The 22,843-nt window shown below is 42.0% G+C and overlaps 1 protein-coding gene across 4 annotated transcripts in view; it reads left to right on the plus strand.

Annotated features, from left to right (window-relative positions):
• Positions 1-13,481: 13,481 nt before the first annotated feature.
• The window catches only part of fhod1 (formin homology 2 domain containing 1), a 55,951-nt gene continuing 46,589 nt past the window's right edge, over positions 13,482-22,843 (plus strand). For all 4 annotated transcript variants that reach the window (XM_087840614.1, XM_087840631.1, XM_087840655.1 and 1 more), the window contains exon 1: positions 13,482-13,709. In XM_087840614.1, the coding sequence (XP_087696740.1) occupies positions 13,539-13,709 (171 nt within the window). In that variant the 5' untranslated portion in view covers positions 13,482-13,538. The remainder of the gene's footprint in view (positions 13,710-22,843) is intronic.

A 22,843-nucleotide genomic window follows, 5' to 3' on the forward strand; every position in this document is an offset into this window, starting at 1 on the left:
TTTGCTTGATGCATAAAGTTAAAAGATTAAAACTAATAAAACAAGTTTTAAAAAGAGACTTTTCCATTTGATTATATTTTGTATGATGGATTATGTAGAAAAAGTAGAATTGGGCTGAAAGATCTATCACTTTATCACCTATTCAGGTTGTAAATCGTGTGTTTTTTTTAAAGTAACTAAGTAATTAATTACTTTTGAAAATAAGGTAGGTTGAAAAGTTGCTTGCAGAGCTGTAAAAGCTATAGGCTGGCTAAAGCAGCTCTAACAGCGTGGCCATATGTTGGGTCTACGTTTGGAGTGTTTGCATGGAGCCCTCAGCTGATGTGGGCTAGTGCTGAGGTCAGTGTCTGAGTTAGATTTCAGAGCCTGCCTGAACATAATTAAGTAACAACTAGACCTCAGAGCGTTCAGTATTACACAAAGCTAAATTACACATGATGATGATGATGATCTAAGGAGTTGCACCATTTACCAACACTGGGTTCTTGATGGGTGAACAACTAGACGATCACCATAGACGGCTGGCAGGAGCTTTCCATCTCCTACAGCCAGGAGGTGCTCCTTCTCATATTACTCCTCATGGAAGAACAAACACTTGCTGTTACAGCCAAAACGTTTCAGAATGAAGCTTTCAGTGCACTTTTACAAGAAGTGCATTTAAAATGTGTTAAATTATCTGTAATTATGTTAAATGATAAAGCGGTACAGTGGAAAGTCCACAGTATCAGCTGAAACGAGATGGTTTCGTGTCTGACTCGACGCACACGGTGGATAGATGTTGCCCCCTGCAGGCCACTTGGAGCATTTCAGTCCTTCATGCACAGCTGGATAGTTTCCGCTCAGCTCCTGTCATGTGTCACACTGTAAAAGCGTCAGTAATCATGGTAACCTTTACTGCATTATCAGTGTCAAAATGTTGACTGAAGTGTTTTATAAAACGAATGATGAGAAAAGTATTTGGTGGGTGCCCTGCTGTGAAGTTATTTAAAATAAAAAGGGATCTGCGTCCTGACCACACTTCGATGGGCTCTTGCTGATTGACAAACTGCACTGAAAACATACATAAATAACTGTGGTGTTCAAACTCTGAACAAAGACCCTTCTCATATTGAAAACCCCACATTCAGCATGGAAATATTTACAGTTGGGTTCATGTCGGTTTTCCTTTTTTGTGCTTAGTGTGTGTTTGTGTTTATGTCACTTTCTGATGCTCCTGTGTTGATTTGGCAAGCAGGAGCTGTTATGAAATTCCATGTGTGGGGCGTTTAAGGACACTTCAGTGTTCAGCAGCTGATAATCTGCTGCCAAAAACAACAGTGATGCCGTGAGCAGATCCGACGTGCTGAGCAAACACGGACGGCACCAACAGATTAAAGTTTCATTACACAAGGAAGCGTTTCAGTGTCCACCGGCCGAAAATCACCGCACACTGAATTTACACTCGCTGATCACTTTATGAGGAACACCTGTACAGTTGTGTAATCCGAACACAATAGTTGTGTTTGTTATAAACTCCCATTATTCTGTGTTAATGGAGTGGGCAAAATATTAGAAAAACTTTTCAGTTTCTGCTATAACAAAATCACAACCTCGAGAAGAAGCTCTATAAAAATACAGTTTACGATGTTCCAGAATGTTTAGTAATTAGTCATTGTTTTGCATAAACATGCAAATCAGCACTTTTTTAGCAGATTCTCGTTTCTCAGGCTGATTCTGACAGAATAAACAATTTTACCCGCATTTTTTAAAAAGAAGAAGAAGAAAAAAAGAGCACGAACTAAAAGGGAGGCAAGAAAAAATAACCAAGACTGAAAGAAAACGTTTCTGGAGCTGACACACGAGACATATCTCATTCTCCTCCACTTGTCCTTGTCAGGGTCACAGGAGGGGGTGGAGCCTGTAATAGGGTGAGAGGCAGGGGACAGACAACCAGCAGTGTTGGGAAGGTTACTTTTAAAATGTATCCCACTACAGATTACAGATTACATGGCCCAAAATGTATTCTGTAACGTATTCCGTTACGTTACTCAATGAGAGTAACGTATTCTGAATACTTTGGATTACTTAATATATTATCATGCTGTTTACAACTACATGAATGTACTATTGCTGTGATTTATTACTGTTACTGAAGGTCCGCGGCTCCGAACCGTAGTAAAGGGACCTCTGGCTAATACGGTGGGTTCTGTGTCGGCTCGTAGCCGAAAACTAGCTTTACTTTGTTGTCTGGGTCAACTTTGCTAGCAGAGACAGAGAGAGGCGTTGAAAGGCTGCTCCAACAGAACTTATTGTTTTTGGAGGAAAACATGACAGTCGAGTCTTAATAGCTTACTTACAGCTGGACTACACTGCCCATGAGGCTACATTCTTTATGGCGATGCCTGTAACACTCTGCCTGTTGCCTCCAAATTATTTTTGTCAATAATTTTAAAAAATATTTCTTCACGCTGCAAGTAGAAGTTTCATGGGCTGCAAGACTGAGACACAGGCATTAGAGGCTTTTAATGTGTGTTTTGTTTGGGTTTCCACTGGCGAGGAATTACCAAAAATAGAGAGGGCATAGCCTAACATATGAAACAGGAAAATACCGCCGTGTAATCCATTTATTTCAACAAAGTAACTGTATTCTGAATATCACATTTTTAAATGGTAACTGTAACAGAATACAGTTACTCATGTTTTGTATTTTAAATACGTAACATGTATTCCGTTACTCCCCAACACTGACAGCCAGTCACACTCCTGTCACACCTGTGGACAAGTTAGAATCATGTATTAACATAACCCCACTAGCTGCATGTGTTTGGGCTGTGGGAGGAAGCCAGAGAACCCTCGCAAACCCAGGCCTGATATTGTTTTCAATCACAGAGCAGAAACACATCAGAGGTGAGATGATATAAAAACAGTATGTGGATCACTGTCATTGTTGCACCTCAGGAGGGTCAGTTAGTAGTCGAAGAGGCGCACAACGTACATTTCACGGAGCACAATTATGAAAGTGGCTCCTGCATGGAGGCCATTTAACTTCATTTTCTTAATGTGTCTGTTTTTAAACACAACACCAGCCTCGTTCTTGGTGTTCAGGAATGAACACTGTTAAACTTTTTTCAGGGTTTGTTTTGGAGGAAGAAGAAAAAGTAGATGCCTCAAAGTGGCCGTGAAAAACTGCGAGGTGGAGCTTTGAGGCTGATTGCTTAAACTCAGAGAATACCACAAAGTTATGAGTAATGTAAATTTCATCATCTCAGATCTGCTTCGGGCTCATCCCGAAGTCCGTGTCTTACTTAGATCTTAAGATAGTCATCTACAGATTTCGAGGATGGATGGGATAGTTTCTCCCATCCATCCATCCATCCATCCATCCATCCATCTTCTTCCGCTTTATCCGGGGCTGAGTCGCGGGGGCAGAAGCCTAAGCAGATATAATCTCTCCAGCGTGTCCTGGGTCTGCCCCGGGGCCTCCTCCTTGTGGGACATGCCTGGAACACCTCACCCAGGAGGCGCCCAGGAGGCATCCTTGTCAGATGCCTGAACCACCTCAGCTGGCTCCTTTCGATGTGGAGCAGCAGCGGCTCTACTCTGAGCCCCTCCCGGATGGCTGAACTCCTCACCCTATCTCTAAGGAAGAGGCCAGCCACCCTTCGGAGGAAGCTCATTTTCTTGTATCCACAATCTCGTTCTTTCGGTCACTACCCACAGCTCGTGGCCATAGGTGAGGGTAGGGACGTAGATCGACCCGTAAATTGAGAGCTTTGCTTTTACACTAAGCTCTCTCTATGTAGCAAGCTGCATGCTGTCCCTGAGTGCACTCCACAGGCTCGGCTACCCAAAATCAATAATCAGTAACTGACTAATAAAAGACAAAAATTTCTCTCACATCTAACTGTTGCCTCCTAAAAAATGGAGCCAAATGTTGGATGTAGAAGGTGCAGTGAGCTCTCCTGTCAGTGCACCACACTGGACAGAAACACACCTGAACACACCTGGCTGATTTCAGCACAACAAGCACATCCCAAAGAGACAGAGAAACCTGATCCTCTGGGAGTGCTGCATTACCAGTACACCGGTCTGCGGCTGAACTGGTGTATTCCCAGTGTGACTGTGTGTTGCAGTGTAGCTGGAAGGAGCTCAGAGAAATTGAGGAAGAAGCAGCCAATGAGAAACAGCTGTGCTGATGGAGTCAGAGCTAGTAACCAGCACCGCGGAGCCAAAACCACAACAGGCCAATTTGTCAGGGCCAGTTTGTCTTTTTTCACCTCAGAGGTCAAAGGTTAGTTAAGTGAGAGAGAGAAGAGGAAACAGGGGAGGGTAAAAAGCACAACTATTTATAGACCAGCTTCTACATAATAACTCCTCGTCCTCATTATTTTCCTTCCATTTCTTTTACGTCTTTCCCCTTTCTGATTATTTTCTTCCCTTACCTCCTCATACTCTTCACTGCATCCTTCATACCTCTTCATTCCTTCCTTACTCTGGTCTTTTGCTTCCCTTCCTACTTACAGTATTTCTCATTCTTATTTATTTCCTCATCTGTCCTCCTAACAAGTCGCTCCATGATATGATCCAATGATGTTTTCACTGACTGGACAGATGTGACCAGAGGTTGTCTGGAAACAAGTTTTACTGGGGACAGAACGTTTTTCAGACCCAGGTGAGTGTCCCTTCATGGGTCACTGCTCAGTGTCGCTGTGACTGACTGACAGTCGAGTTAAAATAACCAAAGTGTGTGTGTGTGTGTGTGTGTGTGTTTCAACCAGTTTCATCACTTTCCTTATGCAATCACGCTGCAAGCTGTCAGCCACTGAAATGTGCAGAAACACTGCCACCTGCTGGAACAAACACAAACTCCACTTTTCACATTTTTTGTATTTATTTAGATTTTGCTGCTTTTGGAGCACTGAGACATGTAGAAGGTATCAGAAAGCAGCATCCTCAGAATAATAAAAATTAAAAACAGAGAAACAAGATTAAACTTTGTCATTTGTAGTGATTCACACGTTCACCTGTAAAGTGAAAGATCCCAAACTCAGCGTCGTCCAGCTTAAACATGTGGAACTGCACACTGTGGTGACCCTTTGTGAATAAAAGACATGCACAGTGCAATGGATTACAGTGATAATAAACAGGTTATAAAGACATATACGCCTGTAATAAAGTTAGGGCTCAGACATAGACTGAAAAGACGAATCTGGATCAGCTGACTCTTCTCACTCACTGATTACATATTTTTTTTAAATTAAGTGGCTCCTGAGGACTGATCTTTAGATCAACACTCACTGGGCTGAGATCAGCCAGCCGTGGAAGGCCTAATCCATCGACAGATGTTCAACAGAAACAAAGAACAGCAAAGTGAGCACAGATACTGTTCTCTGCGTAGTTTGTACTCGTTTGTGCTTCTTTCTGTTTGAAATTTATTTAATATAGTTTATATGCCAGTATCCAGTGTTTTTTATTTTTTATTTTTAGCTTTGACATTTCACAGCAGCTTGTAACTGTTTTCAAAACAGAAAGGATGTAAAGGGGGAGGAGCCTACACCTGATGAGACCACCTGAGTCTTGGAGTTGGGAAGTTCGCCTTGTAATCGGAAGGTTGCCGGTTCGAGCCCCGGCTTGGACAGTCTCGGTCGTTGTGTCCTTGGCAGTGTTGGTCAAGTTACTTGAAAAAAGTAATCAGTAACTAATTACTGATTACTTCCCCCAAAAAGTAATCCAGTTACTTTACTGATTACTTATTTTCAAAAGTAATTAATTACTTAGTTACTTAGTTACTTTTTAAAAACACGATTTACAACCTGAATAGGTGATAAAGCGATAGATCTTTCAGCCCAATTCTACTTTTTCTGCATAATCATCATACAAAATGTAATCAAATGGAAAAATCTGTTTTTAAAACTTGTTTTATTAGTTTTAATCTTTTAACTTTATGCATCAAGCAAAAATTTTATTATCTGCAACATTCTCTGACTGGAAGAAATTAGTTTAACATTTAAACCTATTTTCTGCACATTCCAGCACATAAAATATTTTTTTGTGTGTTTACACTCAGTCTTTCAAATAGATGCAAGTAAAACACAGCAGAAAATAAATAAAGTCAAAGACTAGCGGTCCTGTTGCTCTATTTTCACCTGTAAAGCAGGAGTGGGGTAGGCGGAGGGTTACCCTGATGCAGGTGTGCAGCGGTCAGTGGAAGAATCCGCGAGTTTCTCTGTGAGTTTCCCATTACGTCGTAGCTACTCGGTGCTTGCTCGGAAGTTTAGGGTTTTTTTTCTCTGTAACAAGAAGTTTTCTTCCCACGCACAACGGACACGAATGTTTTTGTCACTTTTTATGGAATCAAACTCAAAGTAAGGTCAGTACTTCCACGCTTTAAACGCTGCACGCTCATACTCTCTCTGCACTCGATATATGATCCATTGTTGATCTGCACACAGCTGTTGTCACCAACGTCGCACTCGCTTACGTCACTGTCATGAGACATTCTCGCAAAAAAATCATGGTTTTAGTAACGCAGTAACGCAGCGTTCCTACGGGAAAGTAACGGTAATCTAATTACTGTTTTTGCAATAGTAATCCCTTATTTACTCGTTACTTGAAAAAAGTAATCGGATTACATTAACGCATTACAAGTAACGCGTTACTGCCCATCTCTGGTCCTTGGGCAAGACACTTCACCCGTTGCCTACTGGTGGTGGTCAGAGGGCCCGGTGGCGCCAGTGTCCGGCAGCCTCGCCTCTGTCAGTGCGCCCCAGGGTGCCTGTGGCTACAATGTAGCTGCCATCACCAGTGTGTGAATGGGTGGATGACTGGTTGTGTAAAGCGCTTTGAGGTCCTTAGGGACGAGTAAAGCGCTATACAAATACAGGCCATTTACCATTTTACTATTACAGCAAACAGCAGCTGCAGCATGTTTCACTTCATAAATGAGTTTGTTGGACTGAGTTACAAACGTTTCTCCATTTCTTGGCTTCCTGTCACATCAGCAACAGCTCATCCTCATATTTCCACGTATTCTTCACATTCTGTTGGTCATTACTGCAAACCACAGCGAACCACCGTGACACTTTATATCCAGCATCAGCAGCTGTGGTTGTGTGTGTAGAATCAGGGAGGTCTGAGGTCTGTGTGTGATGCCGAGTATCATCCTTTCACGCTTGCAGAGCTCCTCCCGTGGATGTAAACAGCAGAGGGATCGGGTAGCTTCATTTTTCTTGATAAAGATTATTAATTGTCTGAAGTAAACTTGTATCTGTTTTGTGGTTACCCTAAAAAGAACTGTTTACATTCCCTAAATAATAAATAGTTTCCTTATTTCCCTCTTTGATGCTGCAGGGCCTTTACGAACAGCAGTGACGTCACCGCCCACTAAACGTTCAGCTAAAAGAAAAAATTTGCAATTTCTCCAACGACAAATTAGGACACATGACATATTAAATAAAACCAATGAAAGATTAATATGCACAACTTTTCTCGTGGTTTTCTGGTGTTTTTCATTTCTGTCTCTGTAAAATGAACCTTTGCTGGTTTTCCTCTCAGACTGACTGGAGATGAGTGATCTGGGGTGAGATGAGGCTCCAGGAAAGCAGTACAAGTGTTTATCTATGAAGAGTAATAGGTCCAAAGGAGTGCCTTTAAACTTCAGTAATGAACCTCTATCATCAGACATAAAGTGACTGTCTCTCCTTTAAACCAACTTGTTCTGCATGTATCTATGAGGAAGATTGCCTGAGTGATATATTAGATCAGTGACACTTAAATAATCTTGAATTAAAACTGGGAGCATTTCACAGCGATGGCGGTCCTTATTGACACCAACATCTTATTAAGGCTACTTTTGCAAGGTACATAAATGTGAGCCATCAGTGGCTCTTAAACAACACCATCCTTTGATGCATTTACCAGCCACCAGGTCACCAGCTGACGTCATTAGGTTGCATTTTAGCCGCATTAGAAATGAGAGCAGGAACTTGAAGATGTTTTCTCGTCCTCGACCGAAAAAGGGTGGAGTGCCCACTCCGGGTCAGAGATGAGTTCCTGCCCCAAGTGGAGGAGTTTAAGTATCTCAGGGTCTTGTTCACGAGTGAGAAGGGAGCCGGAGATCAACAGATGGACCGGTGCTGCGGCTGCAGTGATGTGGACGCTGCACCGGTCCGTCGTGGTGAAGAGACAGCCAAGCGTAAAAGCAAAGCTCTCAGTTTACCGGTCGATCTACGTCCCTACCCTCACCTATGGCCACGGGCTGTGGGTAGTGACCGAAAGAACGAGATTGTGGATACAAGCGGTGGAAATGAGCTTCCTCCGAAGGGTGGCTGGCCTCTCCCTTAGAGACAAGGTGAGGAGCTTAGCCATTAGGGAGGGACTCAGAGTAGAGCCGCTGCTGCTCCACATCGAAAGGAGCCAGCTGAGGTGGTTCAGGCATCTGACAAGGATGCCTCCTGGGCGCCTCCTGGGTGAGGTGTTCCAGGCATGTCCCACAAGGAGGAGGCCCCGGGGCAGACCCAGGACACGCTGGAGAGATTATATCTCTCGGCTGGCCTGGGAACGCTTTGGTGTTCCCCCGGATAAGCTGGAGGTGGCTGGGGAGAGGGAGGTCTGGGCTTCTCTGCTTAGGCTGCTGCCCCCGCGACCCAGCCCCAGATAAGTGGAAGAAGATAGATGGATGGATGGGAGATGTTTTCTTTCAATAGTCTCTTACATACATTTTAGCATTAAAATTTTCACTTTAAAGAAAACATTTGGGATGCAGCCACCTGATGGAGGACCAGCGTGGAGAGAGGAGGTGCCACCGGGGGCTGCTGGCCCTAATGAATTTCTGCAGTAATGAGGCCTGTGGGGCGCTCAGTTTACTTCATGAAATTGATTAGACTTGATGCTAAAAGCAGCTGCAGGTCTGTGAGCTTCAAGCTCAGCATGTTCACACCAACATGTTAACATGAAGAACTAAGAGAGCGCTAGCTACACTGCACAGCCTCTCCACTGCTGCTCTGAAGAGATCTGAACCTCTGCTGTATTTTATACTGGACGTGCTGCACATAAACACTGATTCTGTGTTTCTTTTTCTCTCCACAGATGGCTACCATTTTGGTAAATGGGGTAATGCATGTGCTGAGAGAAGATGAACCACAGATCCACAGAGGTCGAAGCAGCAGCAGTTTGTGCATAGAGTCTCTCACTGTTCCATGTTACTGGGATGTGGTGTGTCAAGTAGAGCTCCACCCATCAGTCACTGATATAAGAATCGGAAGAAGCGCTTAAAACTATGAGTGCTGCAGTGCGAAATGTAGACAATGTAGAGCCAACCATGTGAACTCCACCATGGAAGGATAAACTGTAATTATACCCATGAATCTAAGATTTTCCCTAATAACAAACCGTGGCTCTCTAAAGATATTAAGGATCTGATTCTTAAAAGGAAAATTGCTTTTAACGAGGGAGATGTTCCCACTGTGAGAATATTGAGGAAGAAGGTGAGGGCTGCAATAAAGATTGCCAAGATGAGGTACAGAAATAAGATTGAGGCAGAACTCAGCAGTAACAACCTCAAAAGAGCTTGGCTTGGTATGAAAACAATGGCAGGGCTACACACGAAAGGTAAAAGTAGCATTACCTTAAAGGGGTTTACCTCTGACAAACATCTGGCAGACAGTCTTAACAGTTTTTACCTTCGTTTTGAGAACTTTGACTGTTCTAGGCAGACCAGCACACTGAGGAAAAAGACTATCACTCCCCCATCAATTTGTATTGAGGAGAGGGGGGTAGCTAATCTTTTTAGACACACCAAAAGCAAGAGTCCTGGACCTGACAACATCTGTGGACAGGTACTGAGAACTTGTGCTGATCAGCTGAGTGGGATTTTTCACCATATCTTCTCACTTTCTTTAGAGCTACAGACGGTACCTAAGATTTGGAAACATGCTATTATTGTTCCTGTTGCTAAGGGCAGTTCTCCTAAGGCACTGAATGATTTTAGGCCTGTGGCTCTGACTTCTTTAGTGATGAAGACATTTGAGAAGATCATTAAGAAGGAGATTTTAATGCATGTTGAACACCATCTTGACCCCTTCCAGTTCGCCTGTAGAGCAGGGAGAGGTGTGGAGGACGCTGTTGTCACACTCCTGCATCTCTTGTATAAGCATCTTGAGGCCCCCCACACCCATGCGAGATTATTATTTGCTGACTTTTCATCTGCATTTAATACAATTCAACCCTTCTTACTCGCTGACAGGCTTTACAATCATTTTAAGCTTGACACTAGTCTGATCGGCTGGTGCTCTCCTCCTCTACTGGATCACCCCAGGGTTGTTGCCTCTCTGCCCTTCTGTTCATTCTGTACACGAATGAGTGTCGCAGCAGTTTCACGAACAGACACATCCTGAAGTTTGCTGACGACACAGTGATCGTCAGTCTTCTAGTGGGGGACGAGTCAGGCCATGGACAGGTTGTAGATGATTTTGTGAATTGGTGTGATGAGTCCTTCCTTTCACTTAATGTGTCAAAAACTAAAGACATGATTGTTGATTTTAGGAAGTCCTCTTATAGCTCATCACCTACTATCATTAAAACTGCTGATATTGGGATCGTTGAGAGTTATAAATATCTAGGTGTGGTACTCGACCATAAACTGTGTTTTGAATCTCATGTTGATGCCACGACTAAAAAAGTTCAACAAAGACTGTTCTTTTTAAGGAAAATGAGATCTTTTAATGTCTCATCTGAGATGTTGTCCTTGTTTTATAGAAGTTTTATTGAATCTGTGATGTGTTTTTGTATCGCTGCCTGGTTTGGTAACCTGATGGTGAAGAATAAGAATCGGTTGGGACTTCTGGTAAAAACTGCTAGCAAAATTTCAGGGCGCTGGCAAGATGGACTTTTGGCCATTTACAATAGAAATGTGCTTAGAAAGGCTCATTCTATTATTAATTGTGTGAACCATCCACTTCACAGTGACTTTGAGTCGTTGCCTTCCGGCCGCCGTTTTAGAGTACCTCCGAGGACTAAAAGACTCCAGGTCTCTTTTATCCCTACTGCGTCTTGTCTCCTTAATGGCAAATAATTGTCCTTGAACTTTCTATCATTATTATTGTTATTATTATTTTATAGTATTGTTCTGTTTATTTATATCCTGCTGCTAAACTAATTTCCCCTTGTGAGACAATAAAGAAATTGAATTGAAATATCATTGTATCATACAAGAAGCACCCTGTGTGTTTGCCAGGCCAGCAGTGCTTCTTTGCTTTGCTCATAAAAAGATGGACATGTTTGATCATTTATAATTTATTTCTTTTATTTTCATTATAATACTGTATATGATCAGGTGGTGAAAGTTTCTGTTCATAAACAGCAAATAAATGAATAATAAACATGTATTTATTGTTCTTCTTCTCTTCGACTACATACTCATTGTATAAGACAAAGTGAAGGATTACAGGCACTGTTAGCATCACTGTCTGACATTTAGTTACAATTAGCATAGCATAGCATCTTTATTTATAATGCACTTTACATCCAACAATGTTGACCAAAGTGCTACAAATATAAAACAGAGCGAAAACAATTGTCTCAAAGTCCCACTGCGCTAAAAACTGCTAATGTTGCCATTTGTTTTAAGATCAGCTACTGCACATAATTTATGTAACTTATAAGCATGTGAGTGACATAAAAATAATTCCTAAAAGCTTCATAGATGTTGATAAAGTTTAATCCAGATTGATTGATGCCTCTAGCAGGAGTTAGGGAACAGACATGCATACTTATCATCATCATTAACTTTATTTATAAAGCACAAAAACAACCACAGCTGACACAAAGTGCTGTACATTGGAACTGTAAAATAAAATTACATAAGATATAAGTAAAAACCAAATAAAATAATAGTGAAATCATTAAATAACTACTTCAATTAAAAGAGAAACTAAGTCTCGCTGAGGTTAAAAGCCAAGGAATAAAAGTGGGTTTTAAGACGTGATTTAAAAGTGCTTATGCTACAATGATTATGGTAAGATTATACCTTGGATGTCAGATTGACTATGACAGTGTGCATATGTAGGTTGTGTGTAGCTTTACATCATTTCCTTAGGGATTAATAAAGTATTCTCATTTTTTTTTTGCTTCAGCAACATGAAATGTAAAAAGAAATATTCTGAAAGGATATTTCTGTCATTTTTATTTTTCTGTCATTTTTTTTGCTGAAGTATTTGATATTTGAACATTTATACATCTGTATGGGGGTTAAGAAAGTGAGTCCAAGTTCTTTGTGGGGATTTAAGCAGTTTTTATTACAGAGAAAAAGCGCAGGTGTTTTCAGGTGTATATTTTTTTAATTTCCTAATGACAGTTTTCATCACTCTTTAAGCTGGCTAGAACAACAAGCATTAATGTGTCATTGAAAATCTTTGTACTGCAGTCAGTCATCCACCAGGGGACGCTGCTGATCAACAAACGGCTCTGCTGACGGGCCTCGTGAGGATGGAGCGGTTAGTAAATAAAAGTTGCCCGCAAAATCTGGATTAGCAGCCTAATACACTGCACCCCGAGGCTCCAGGAGCTGCATGCTCATCCATCAGCTCTGCCCGTGACAGTTTGATTGGTTACATATGTTTTCTTATATGTAACCAACATAAACTACAATACCACGTGCTCAGCTTCTGTCACATGACCTGCCTTCACAAAGAATCAATAAACATTTTTTTAATGTGCAGATAACTTTTTAAAACTTGATGAAAAGCTTGACTAACATGAATTAAGTTTAAAAGAGACATACAGAAGCCAATACACGGCTCATACTCAGCATAGAGGACATGTGATCAATCTGACAGAACCTCTGTGCTTGTCTAAATACCGACCGATCATAAAGACGTTCAGTCCTCGTCATCACTTTCATGACAGCCAATCGCACAGAGAGCGTGCCACCCCGCAGTGACATCCTAAACCTTATGATGGTCTCTGGCAGCCTGATGGACTATTTTCTGGTTGACATAAAAAAACACCAGTCTGCATAAAAAAAATGCAGCATTTGCTGCAAACAAGAACACAAGTTATCAGTGACTTGTCCAACTAACGGTCAGTGAATACTGAGATTAGGATTTTCCTGAAGTGGGTCTTGTATTGCTGATTATCTTGAAGTATACTTTGTCAGACCTTTGTGTATAATTTTAATTAGAATAAAAGTACCATTCAAATGCCTCAATCTAAGTAAAAAAACTTGGTCTTTTAGTGTGATCTCATACGGGTAACTTTGGGTGGTCTGAGCAGATTGGAGGGTGAGTTCACTGATATGCACTAAGAAATATTATCTATAACCTAATCCAGATCTGATGAAAATAAGAAATAAATAATAAATAATCTCATCATCAATAAAGTGTTCTTTTGAATCATGTGTTTTTCTTTTACAGTTTAGTTTTACTTTGAAGGCGCCGGAAGTGAGTGTGGCGGCTTTATATCTGGAGCTGAAACTTTCTCCTCTCAGTTAAAGTTGCTTCCAGCGGAGGACGGACCTTCGCCGACAGCTCGCACTTTTACAGCCGCAGTCGGGTCACGGGCGCATGGCCATGGCCTCCATCGTCTGCCGGGTCCAGTACTTGGAGGACTCGGATCCGTTTATCTGCACAAACTTCCCCGAACCTCGGAGACCTCCGACGGTGAACCTGGAAGAGAACCTGCCGCTCAGCGAGCAGATCGCCGGGATCCACAAGCTGCTGGAGCCGCCGCTGAAGGTGGGTCACTGACGGGACTACCTGGTTAACGCCAGTCCTGCCGGGGAGCTTAAACCTTTACGGGGAAACCTGCGAAACCGGACCGGACAGAGAGGCTGGGGTGGGAATACGTTTTAAATGCCTCGAATTATCCGAGTCAGGCGAAAGTTTTCAGGTGTCAAAGAGGCGTTTATGATGTTTGCTGCAGTCCAAAAACACACACCGGACTTTTAAATCATACAGCCTTGGTGTGTGAGCCGAAACACGAGTCATTCAACAGGACAGCAGCTGTTATTCCTTTTACACATTTAACACTGAAATCAATGCAAGTGTAAGAGAAACAGGACTTTATCGACCTGCTCCTCATTAAAGTAGAAAACGTTTTAATTAGACTTGTATCCGTTTCTCTTCTTTCAGTCTGAGAGCTTTTTCCTTCTCTTAGTCCCAATAAGCCCCCTTTCTCTGTCAGGGATTCAGAATCGATCAGGACATAATCAATAAGGCTTAACATCACAGCAGAGGCATTCAGCAGCACCCTGAGACAAAATAAAGCCGTCTGTTTAATCGAGATGGAAAAGGGACAGAAGGCAATATAAAAATACATAATGTGCCTTCAGAAAGATGAAAGGTTAGGAACTGAATAAGTGCGGGTGCAGTGAAGGTAAGACGTCAGGGACAGAAGGTAGACCTGAATGAAGTCTCAAAGGAAAAAACCAAAACACTCAGCACCCTGTGCGTTCAGACTGAAATGTCAACAACATTTTGTACACTTGGTTATCTCCCCTAAAGGGTGAACCTGCTGACTCTGTGTTCATCACGGGTTTAAGACCAAATCGCTTGTCTTTCATCAAAAATACCATTTTATGTCATCTTCATTTAATGCCTGAAAGCTGGGGGGGAAACTTGGACACTTTTTTTTTTTTTACAGTGTCCTATTATTTCCCTCTCAAACTGAACGATCAGGCCGTGTCATATTGTAAAGACCTCATAGAATAATATAATTCAGCCTGCGGGCTTACTTGTGGTTCCTGCTTTTCTGAAAGTAGAATGGGATGCAGACCTTAAGGGTCTCTTCCTGTTTAAAGGAAGTTCTTCCTCCCCACTGTCACAAAGTGCTACTCATATGGATCTTCTGAACATTTGTATCACTGGGAAGTGTCTGCAGGTGATTGTTGTGAACAGGGACTGTATAAATAAAACTGGATTGATTCAAAATGAAGAAGTAGCTATCGTATGTGCAGTTTTGCCTCATGAAATTATTGTGAGAAGTCGTGTTGCTGCGCTTCACAATGGTCCACTCTGTCAGGGAGCTGAAAATGTGGCTGAAAATGGTGAATTTAATGCGTCGTTGTTTGGAAAAGCGGAATAAGCTTCGTGGTCCTGTTTCCTGTTGCTTGGGTGACTAATGATGCTGCTTTGTGCTAAGGAGTCTGTTTTTCCAAACAGGAAGTGACTGCAGCGGCACGTCACTCAGGGTCACTCAGCATTACGTCAGCATGCCGTTACACTGCAGTTAGTCATTTTACATGTAAGCACACATTCCACACTTCTGATGGTCTGAAGTACACGGCGCAATAAAGTGATTGCGTAACATTGCTGACAAAAGCGGCGTCTGGGTTAAGAGTCAGAATGAAATGAGATTAATTTTAATGGACTGTCAGAAACATGTAAATGACTTTTGGCTGCAGAGTTTATGATGGGCTGTAATACAAGAAGCTTTTAATTGCAGCCTGTTAAATGAAGATTAGCAGCAGTGTTAGAATTCAGGTAGCCCTGATGGTGCCAGTGTTGTGGGACTGTCTGACATTAGGTAGCATTATGAAGCTGTGAAAACTTCCAGGCTAACTTCAGAGCAGCGATTTCGCTGAGGCTGGATGGTTTCCGTGACAACCGCTGTACACGAACCTAATTTCCACAAAATTTCCAAGAAGCTAAAGTCGCAAGGGCTGTTTTTAAAGCTGCGTTTTGTAATGACACTCTGCACGTTTTAATTAGTCCACTGTCAGGAGGGGTTTATTCCAAGTCAAATATTTATTTATTTATTTTAGCTCAGCCTTTTTTCCAGACCCTTATGTCTTCTTAGTTACGTGTTTGGTTAAAAGAGATACACTCGTTTTACGCCCTTGTGGTGAAAAGTGGTATTACACTAAAGGGCAGCCTTGTACATAAAGAAGCATCTTTTTTCTTCACATTCTGTCTTTATTTAATTTTAAAGGTTTTTATCACAGGTATTTATAATAAGTATTTTATTCGCAGCAGAGCCTGGTTCTGCTGATGGTTTCTTGCTGTTAAAAGGGAGTTTTTCCTTCCCACAGTCGCCAAATGCGTGCTCATAATGGGTCGCCTGGTTGTTACGGGTTTCTCTCTATTGTTTTAGGGTCTTTACCTTTAAAAATAAAGCACCTTGAGGTGTTGTTTGATGCTATATAAAGTTCCACTGCATTTAATTGGAATTGAATTAAAGTTGCGTTATTTTCACACACCAAGAAAGAGCTCCTCACAGCTGTCTGTACCCGTGGATTTCTTCTTCACTGTTACAGCCTAAGCTTGGACTTTGGTCATTTCCATCTGTCTTTTGTAACTCCATGTTGTAGTTTTAGTATTTTTTTTTTTTTTTTAAATGGTCTTTGAAAAAATAGTTGAAAAGACTCCAAATAACTGAACCAGTCAGAACTGTTCAGAGCTGCAAGCCCTGGCAGGAAACTGCACGTACTTATGAAAGAAAGTTGGATCAGGAATTATTTGGAGGTAAAACTTGGAGCTTAATTTAGACCTTGTTTCATGTGGTGTTAACACAAAAGAATGAAAGTTGCCATAAAACCCAGTGTACTCACAACCTTTAGTCCCAGGAGCCTTGTTCACCTTCGGCCTGTAGTTCTCTGCATTTCCACTCCAGATGAGTCACACATGTCATTTTTGTGCACGACTCTACTACACCTTATTTTCAGTCCATGTTTGGCATGCTGCTGTAAGGCCACAGCATAGTAAACAAACGCATTAGCTACAACTACATATTTTATTTTTAATAATAGTGGTGAGCACCACTCAGGAGCGTTTCGAGCTGCAAGCCTGACCCAAAACGTTCCAGAACCTTAAGATAATAATTCCCTCAGACATTTATTTTGTAAAGCGGTTTCTTTGCAAGTGAAGAACAGAGTCCCGGCAGTGGAAACACTCTGAGCTCTTCCAAAGCCTCCTAGTCCCTGCAGTGCAAACACAGCTTTAACAGTGAAACCGAAGCATGACGATGACATATCTGAAGATGTGTTTTAATGATTAGTCCATCCAGTCAGCGTCACAAGAGCAATTTACTGATGATGAATCTCATGGTTCCCTCATCTGTCTTAACCCGACTGCCATAAATGCACAAGTCGTTTTCCAGGACAAATTTCCAGCTTTCAAGCGATGAAAAGCTCTCAGCCTCGAGCTACCGTGGTCATAGCTGCAGACAAGGAAACGGGACCCGTAACTTCTAGAAGCTGATGGAGGCTTTAGAGCCACACTTGTTCAAACTGAGAAACTCCTCATGTTTCCGTTAATGCTCGAAAGAATGTAGAAGAAATGTAACTGTGCCGCTTTAGACAGTAATCAGACTACAGTAACTACGAGCATTCAATAGTGATTTGGGTTTGGAAGGTGAGAAGTTACAGCTCTGCGCACAAAAACAATAGAAATATATCCGTGTGAGCTGCCAGCTACAGACTTTCAGATATTTATTATTGCTAATTAGGGCTGCCACGAATAGTCGGCTAGTCACGACGTCGACTATCAAAATCGTCAACGACTGATTTAATAGTCAACGCGTCGTTTGAAGCTTTGTAAGATCACAAAAGACGCAGGAATAAGTAGTAGGATTTAAGAGTGTAATAACGGACTGAAACAGAAGATGGCAGCACTGCATGTACAAGGATGCCAGCTGCCGTTAAACCCCGAAGAAGAAGAAACTGTGTCCCAGAATTCATAGCGGAGCCCAGCTCAGTTTCCAACAATGGCAGCAGTTAGTTAGTTTTAATATTACTCTTATTATTCTTTCTGGGTCACAAAATAAACGTTTAACATATTTTCAGGCGAGAATGTAGCTGTGTAAACCTCAAATATCTGCTCAGTTTATCAAGACACCACATATTTTCAAAAGCGCTCCGACGTTTTCGGAGACGTCTGTTACCCACTAGCTCAATAGCTAGCCGGGGGCTAGGCTCACTAGAGCTGTGAGAACACCGGACTCCCGGCAAATCGTTGTCAAACCCACCACTGTCTTTCGCTACTCAGGTTAAACATGATATATAAGTCACTTAGATAACTTCAAAATGTTATTGTTTGGCTTTTTTTAGTATTTTATTTGTTCCTGAGTAAATCGGTTTGGCTGAGATTAAAGTTATAGTTTTTACACAGCTGAATAAACATCAAGCAGACAGCTGATTATCAGAAGTGTGAGATGCTGGAGAATTTACTCCGGTGTCCTGTTATATTTTAGATAGCAAGGAGTTTATTAAACTTCACCGAAACAATCTGCAAATTTCATTAAAATTTAATAAACTATCATTTTGTCTTTATTTTTAGTTAGCACGTACCTTAAACACTTCAAGCTGTAAGCTAATGATAGTTATATAAGAGCAGATGCTGCTGGTGCAATAAGCTGTATGTTTTATGTCCAATGGATGATGATCTGATTAGTCGACTAATCGCAAAAATAATCGGTGACTAGTCACTATCAAAATAATCGTTTGTGGCAGCCCTATTGCTAATAGTTGAAAAGTTACAGCGGTATGATTTAAAGCTTTGCCTTCATCCATCTTATTGACGTCACATTTTGCTCTTTTTCCCTCTGCAGTTATTAAAAGAAGGATGAAGCAATCATTGCTCGGCAGTCTTTGTTTGAACGTGTTCTGCACTGTTTCTGTGAAACACTAGTGTGTTTCTGTGAAACACTAGTGTGTTTCCACACTAGTGCTGATTTCTCACTTTCTAAAAAATGAAGTTCTGTTTCAAAGATTCATAGCCATCATGTGAGCCCGACACCAGCCTGCCGCGAGGCGGCCGGAGCCCGGCTGGAATTTCAAGCATCAGATAAGCACCAGAGAACGCCGGTCCCTATAGATTACATTCCTCCACTGACCCCCTAATTGTTCCCATCTTGCCCCAGGGCTCGACCTGAGGCAGCTCCCCGCCTCCTTGCTAGATTCAGTGAGATAATGAGAATGGTACACAGCAATTACATCTGCTGTGCTGCACGAAGCTGGTTTCATTTCATCGCCGTCCTCCTGCTTCACTGCCTGGTTTTTGGAGGAAAAGGGTGGGACCTGTAAACAGCAGATAAGCTCGGATGGATGCATGGACGGATGTAATACTAAGAGCAATGTGTTGATAAGAGCTGAACAGGCTTTTCCTTCCTAAAATTTGTAGGCAGCAGTTGCACAAACAGTCCGTTGATGAGTTTTGTTTCATACGCTCGGTGTCGGCTTTAAAGAGGATCAAAGGAAATTAGCAGAAGTGTTTATTTAAAGTGAGTGTAAAGCTGTTTGCGGGAAACCGTCTGAGTTTGTCCCGTCTTGCATTCGGCACACACGGCACAAGATTCTCCACATATGTTTTGTCATTATTGGAAATACTTCATTTAGTTTAGGCAGTGCGTGACGTCTCGCCTTCTCTTCTTTCTCAACCAAACCAGTTCAGACAGACGACTGCTCTAATAAAACACAAAGTCATCCGGGCACCACTTTCACTTTTCTGTCATAGTGCGTTCCTGTCAATTAGAACTCGTTTGCAGACAGACGAGGTGTTTATTGACTTGGCATGAGAGCGTCTCCTAGTAAAGGTTTCACTCCATTTGTTGTACCTGCACGATGAATGTGAACAACACAGCTGAGCGGCCTCTTCTAATTCCCCTGTCAGGTGTTGCCACATATGAACAGAGAGGGGATAACGTATCAGGCGTCCAATCAGCTCAACGTCTTCCCAAAGCCTTCGTTACTCCCCGTGTTTACTAGGGGTGGGGGAAAAAATGGATACTGTGTAGCATGGTGATATTTTGTTTGCTAATAATGTATGGATACAGGGACAGCAGAAATCGATATTTTGTTACAAAAAGGTTTTTGTGCTCTGACTTCAGAGCATGTTGATCCTTTTTCTGAGCAAGAATCCTGACATTCCTTCACTGTCCAAATGTGTTTAACTTTTTTTTGGCAGCAATAAACATGACAGTTTACTTATTTTAATTTAAGACATGTTTTATTTTAATTAAGTTTAAAACTTTTTTATTTAATGTAAAATTATATTTTGTTTTAATTTACTTTCAAATTCTTCAGTTGCTGAAGGGGCTGCATAGTTTTCATAAACTGCATAGTTCAGAATAGCTATAATTGTACCAGATGGTTGATTCAGTTAAGTTGGACTAGACTGTAATACAAACCGTTCAGTTTGTCAACAATCAAACTGAAATGAGAGAAAGACTGAGTGTGAGACTTTGATATTAGATAAAATGAATAATGATAAAGTTTACCTTTATGTACAGAATCTGAATATCGCAAAATATTTTAAAAAATTGCAATAATATCGTATCGTGCGTTAAGTATTGTGATAATATCGTATCGTGGGATGTATGGTGATTCCCACCTCTACTGTTTACTGGACTCTTATCTAGAGTCAAGTCAAATGTGATTGGCTGGTGGGAGCTGGATGGATACGCTGATAGGCCGATGCGCTGTACAGACTCGTCCGAGCTGATGTTGGACGAGGCGCATTTGCAACCACTGCATTGTTTTTCTCAGCCTCTGTGTTTTCAGGCAATTGTGTGTTATTTGTGTTACAACTCTGCAGCACTCTTTGTTTGTGATTCTTTCCAGGTTAACGTCACTTGCTCCAAATCTGAAGTAATTCCAAACAATGCATGATTTGGTTTTGCAAAATAATAAATACAGTGATGACACAGTTCTGCATAACGGAAGCACGTACATTTTGACCCAGTGGGTCAATAGGATGCTAATCAATGAGGACCAAGAGGGGGGAAGTTGGAGGAGGAAGGCGCCACGACGTGCGTATGTGTTTAAGCCATTCTTGTCCACTCTAAGATGTTAGGTTAAAAAACATTTTTAACCATTTTGTCCCCACTTCATGGAGATCACCTTAAAATACTAACAGTCACAGCCGAACTCCTTTATTTGGGCAGAATCCTGGTGAGATGGAGAGTCGGTGTGTGCTTCCTGTGTCTGTGCTCCAGCTTCCTCCTACGGTCCAAACACTTGTTCGCTTAACTGGAGATTCTAGATTACCATGGATGTGAGGTAGACGTGCTCTATGGTTCAAATGTGACTTGGCGTTAAAGCGCCTTGAGTGGTCGGTAAGACTAGAAAAGCTCTGTCTGAAGGTTCTTAGTATCCAGGTCTTGGTAATCTAAGGAGCTTGGAAAGAAAAGCGACTGGACTAAAGTTTCTTGAAGACATTTCACCTCTCATGTGAGAAGCAGCTTCTTCAGTTTGCACATAAAGGTCAAAGGTCACTCTTGAGGATACCAATGTTTACATTTTGGACAGAGAGGACAGATGGTTCGAAAGAGGAGTGAAAGAAGCATCTATGTCCACTGTGAGCGACCATCTTTGAACAGAGGGCGGGACTTATGACACCCACTGTGCCATTTATAATCCAGTTTTGAGATCCTTCCCAGACGCCTTAACGCCCACTCGCATCCTGGGCCATCTGATCTCAATAGATCACATGACAGGGTGGGGCGTGGTCTCACTATGGGCTAGCCTGAAACCTTGGCTGTATCCCAATTCAGGGTCTGCAGCCTCAACGATCCTCAAGGGCCGCGTACTTAAAGGCCGCTAAGGCCGGAAGTGCGAGGCTTGTGAAATGGGACGGTGTAGCCTCCGTTGCGGTGCCCAGGTTGCCTAGCAACCATGATACTAACAGCTGGAAACGTTTCATACAGCTTTGTTTGACAGAAATGAAGGAGAAAATCTTTTGTTCATTCGTTTGTTTGTTTCTACATGAGCTTTGATCATTCTCTGATTAAGCTCAGCTATTGAACGGCGTATATTTTCAAGTAAAGGCTTTAAAACCAAGTTAGTACAAACGTCACTAATGTCACATGACTTTGCCGACATGTGGCCAACAGTAATGTTTTAATGTTCTTCGTTATTAAACATTTGCACATAAATAAGTGACATAATATTCAGTACTTACTTAAAGTTTACTCTTCGGCCGCCCCTCATCCGCCGTTTTTTTTTTTTTTTTCGGCAAAATTATCCACACCCACCGCCACGCTATGCATTCTGGGATATGTTGGGCCACGAAGTCTACACGGCCACGTCCTTAAAATTCAGGGAAATGAAGGACGCGTTTGAGAGTCGCATTTCGAGCAGCCTTCGAATTGGGACAGCCTTCGTCGCGTCGCTGTGACGTAATCGGCCTTAAAATGCGGCCTTTAAGGCTGCAGACGCTGAATTGGGATACAGCCCTTGGCTGATAATGACCTACACCCATTTCCACACCTGACTCAGATGATCAATATTCAGTCAACAACCCTGTTAGGGACACTCCCGGTAGGCCTTAATAATCTGGGACTCTCAACCAATTGGTCGTAGAACTAAAGAAGCTTCTTGGATGAAACGTCTTCAAGAAACTTAAAGCAGTCCAGTCACTTTTTCCCAGCTCCTTAGACTACTCTGTATAAAGTCTGAGTGCAAACTCAACAAACTTTTCACAGAAAGATTTGGAAGGTTCTGTAGACTCAGATGTAAAATTAGTTAAACCTGAAAATGTGCAGATTGAGTCAGAGGGATGTTTGGAGCTGCTTTTATGGTCACTGTCCAAGTTCACTTTCAGGTCTTTTTAAATCCTTACTGAAAATTATAGCGAAGAAAATGTAAATCCACAAACAACCATGTGACCTGCAGTTACACCATCCGTTTAAAATGTGGAGGTGAGCCTCCTCCACCTCCTCCGTGCAGCTCCAGGCTGATGGGGAGGATCTGTGTTGTTGGAGAAGAAGAATGTGGCCCTGCAGGTCTAGAGTCTGACACTCAGAAGCAGACCTGATGTGTTTGATAACTGATTATTGTACCTGGCCACGGCTCTGCCACAAACACGCTGCCAGGCCGAGCAGGGCGGCTATAAATAGACATGAAGCTGATGTGGATCAGACCCTGTTTACTGTT

This window comes from Neolamprologus brichardi, chromosome 1 (genome assembly GCF_056152115.1).
Source record: "Neolamprologus brichardi isolate AB-2024 chromosome 1, ASM5615211v1, whole genome shotgun sequence".
Lineage (NCBI taxonomy): Eukaryota > Metazoa > Chordata > Actinopteri > Cichliformes > Cichlidae > Neolamprologus > Neolamprologus brichardi.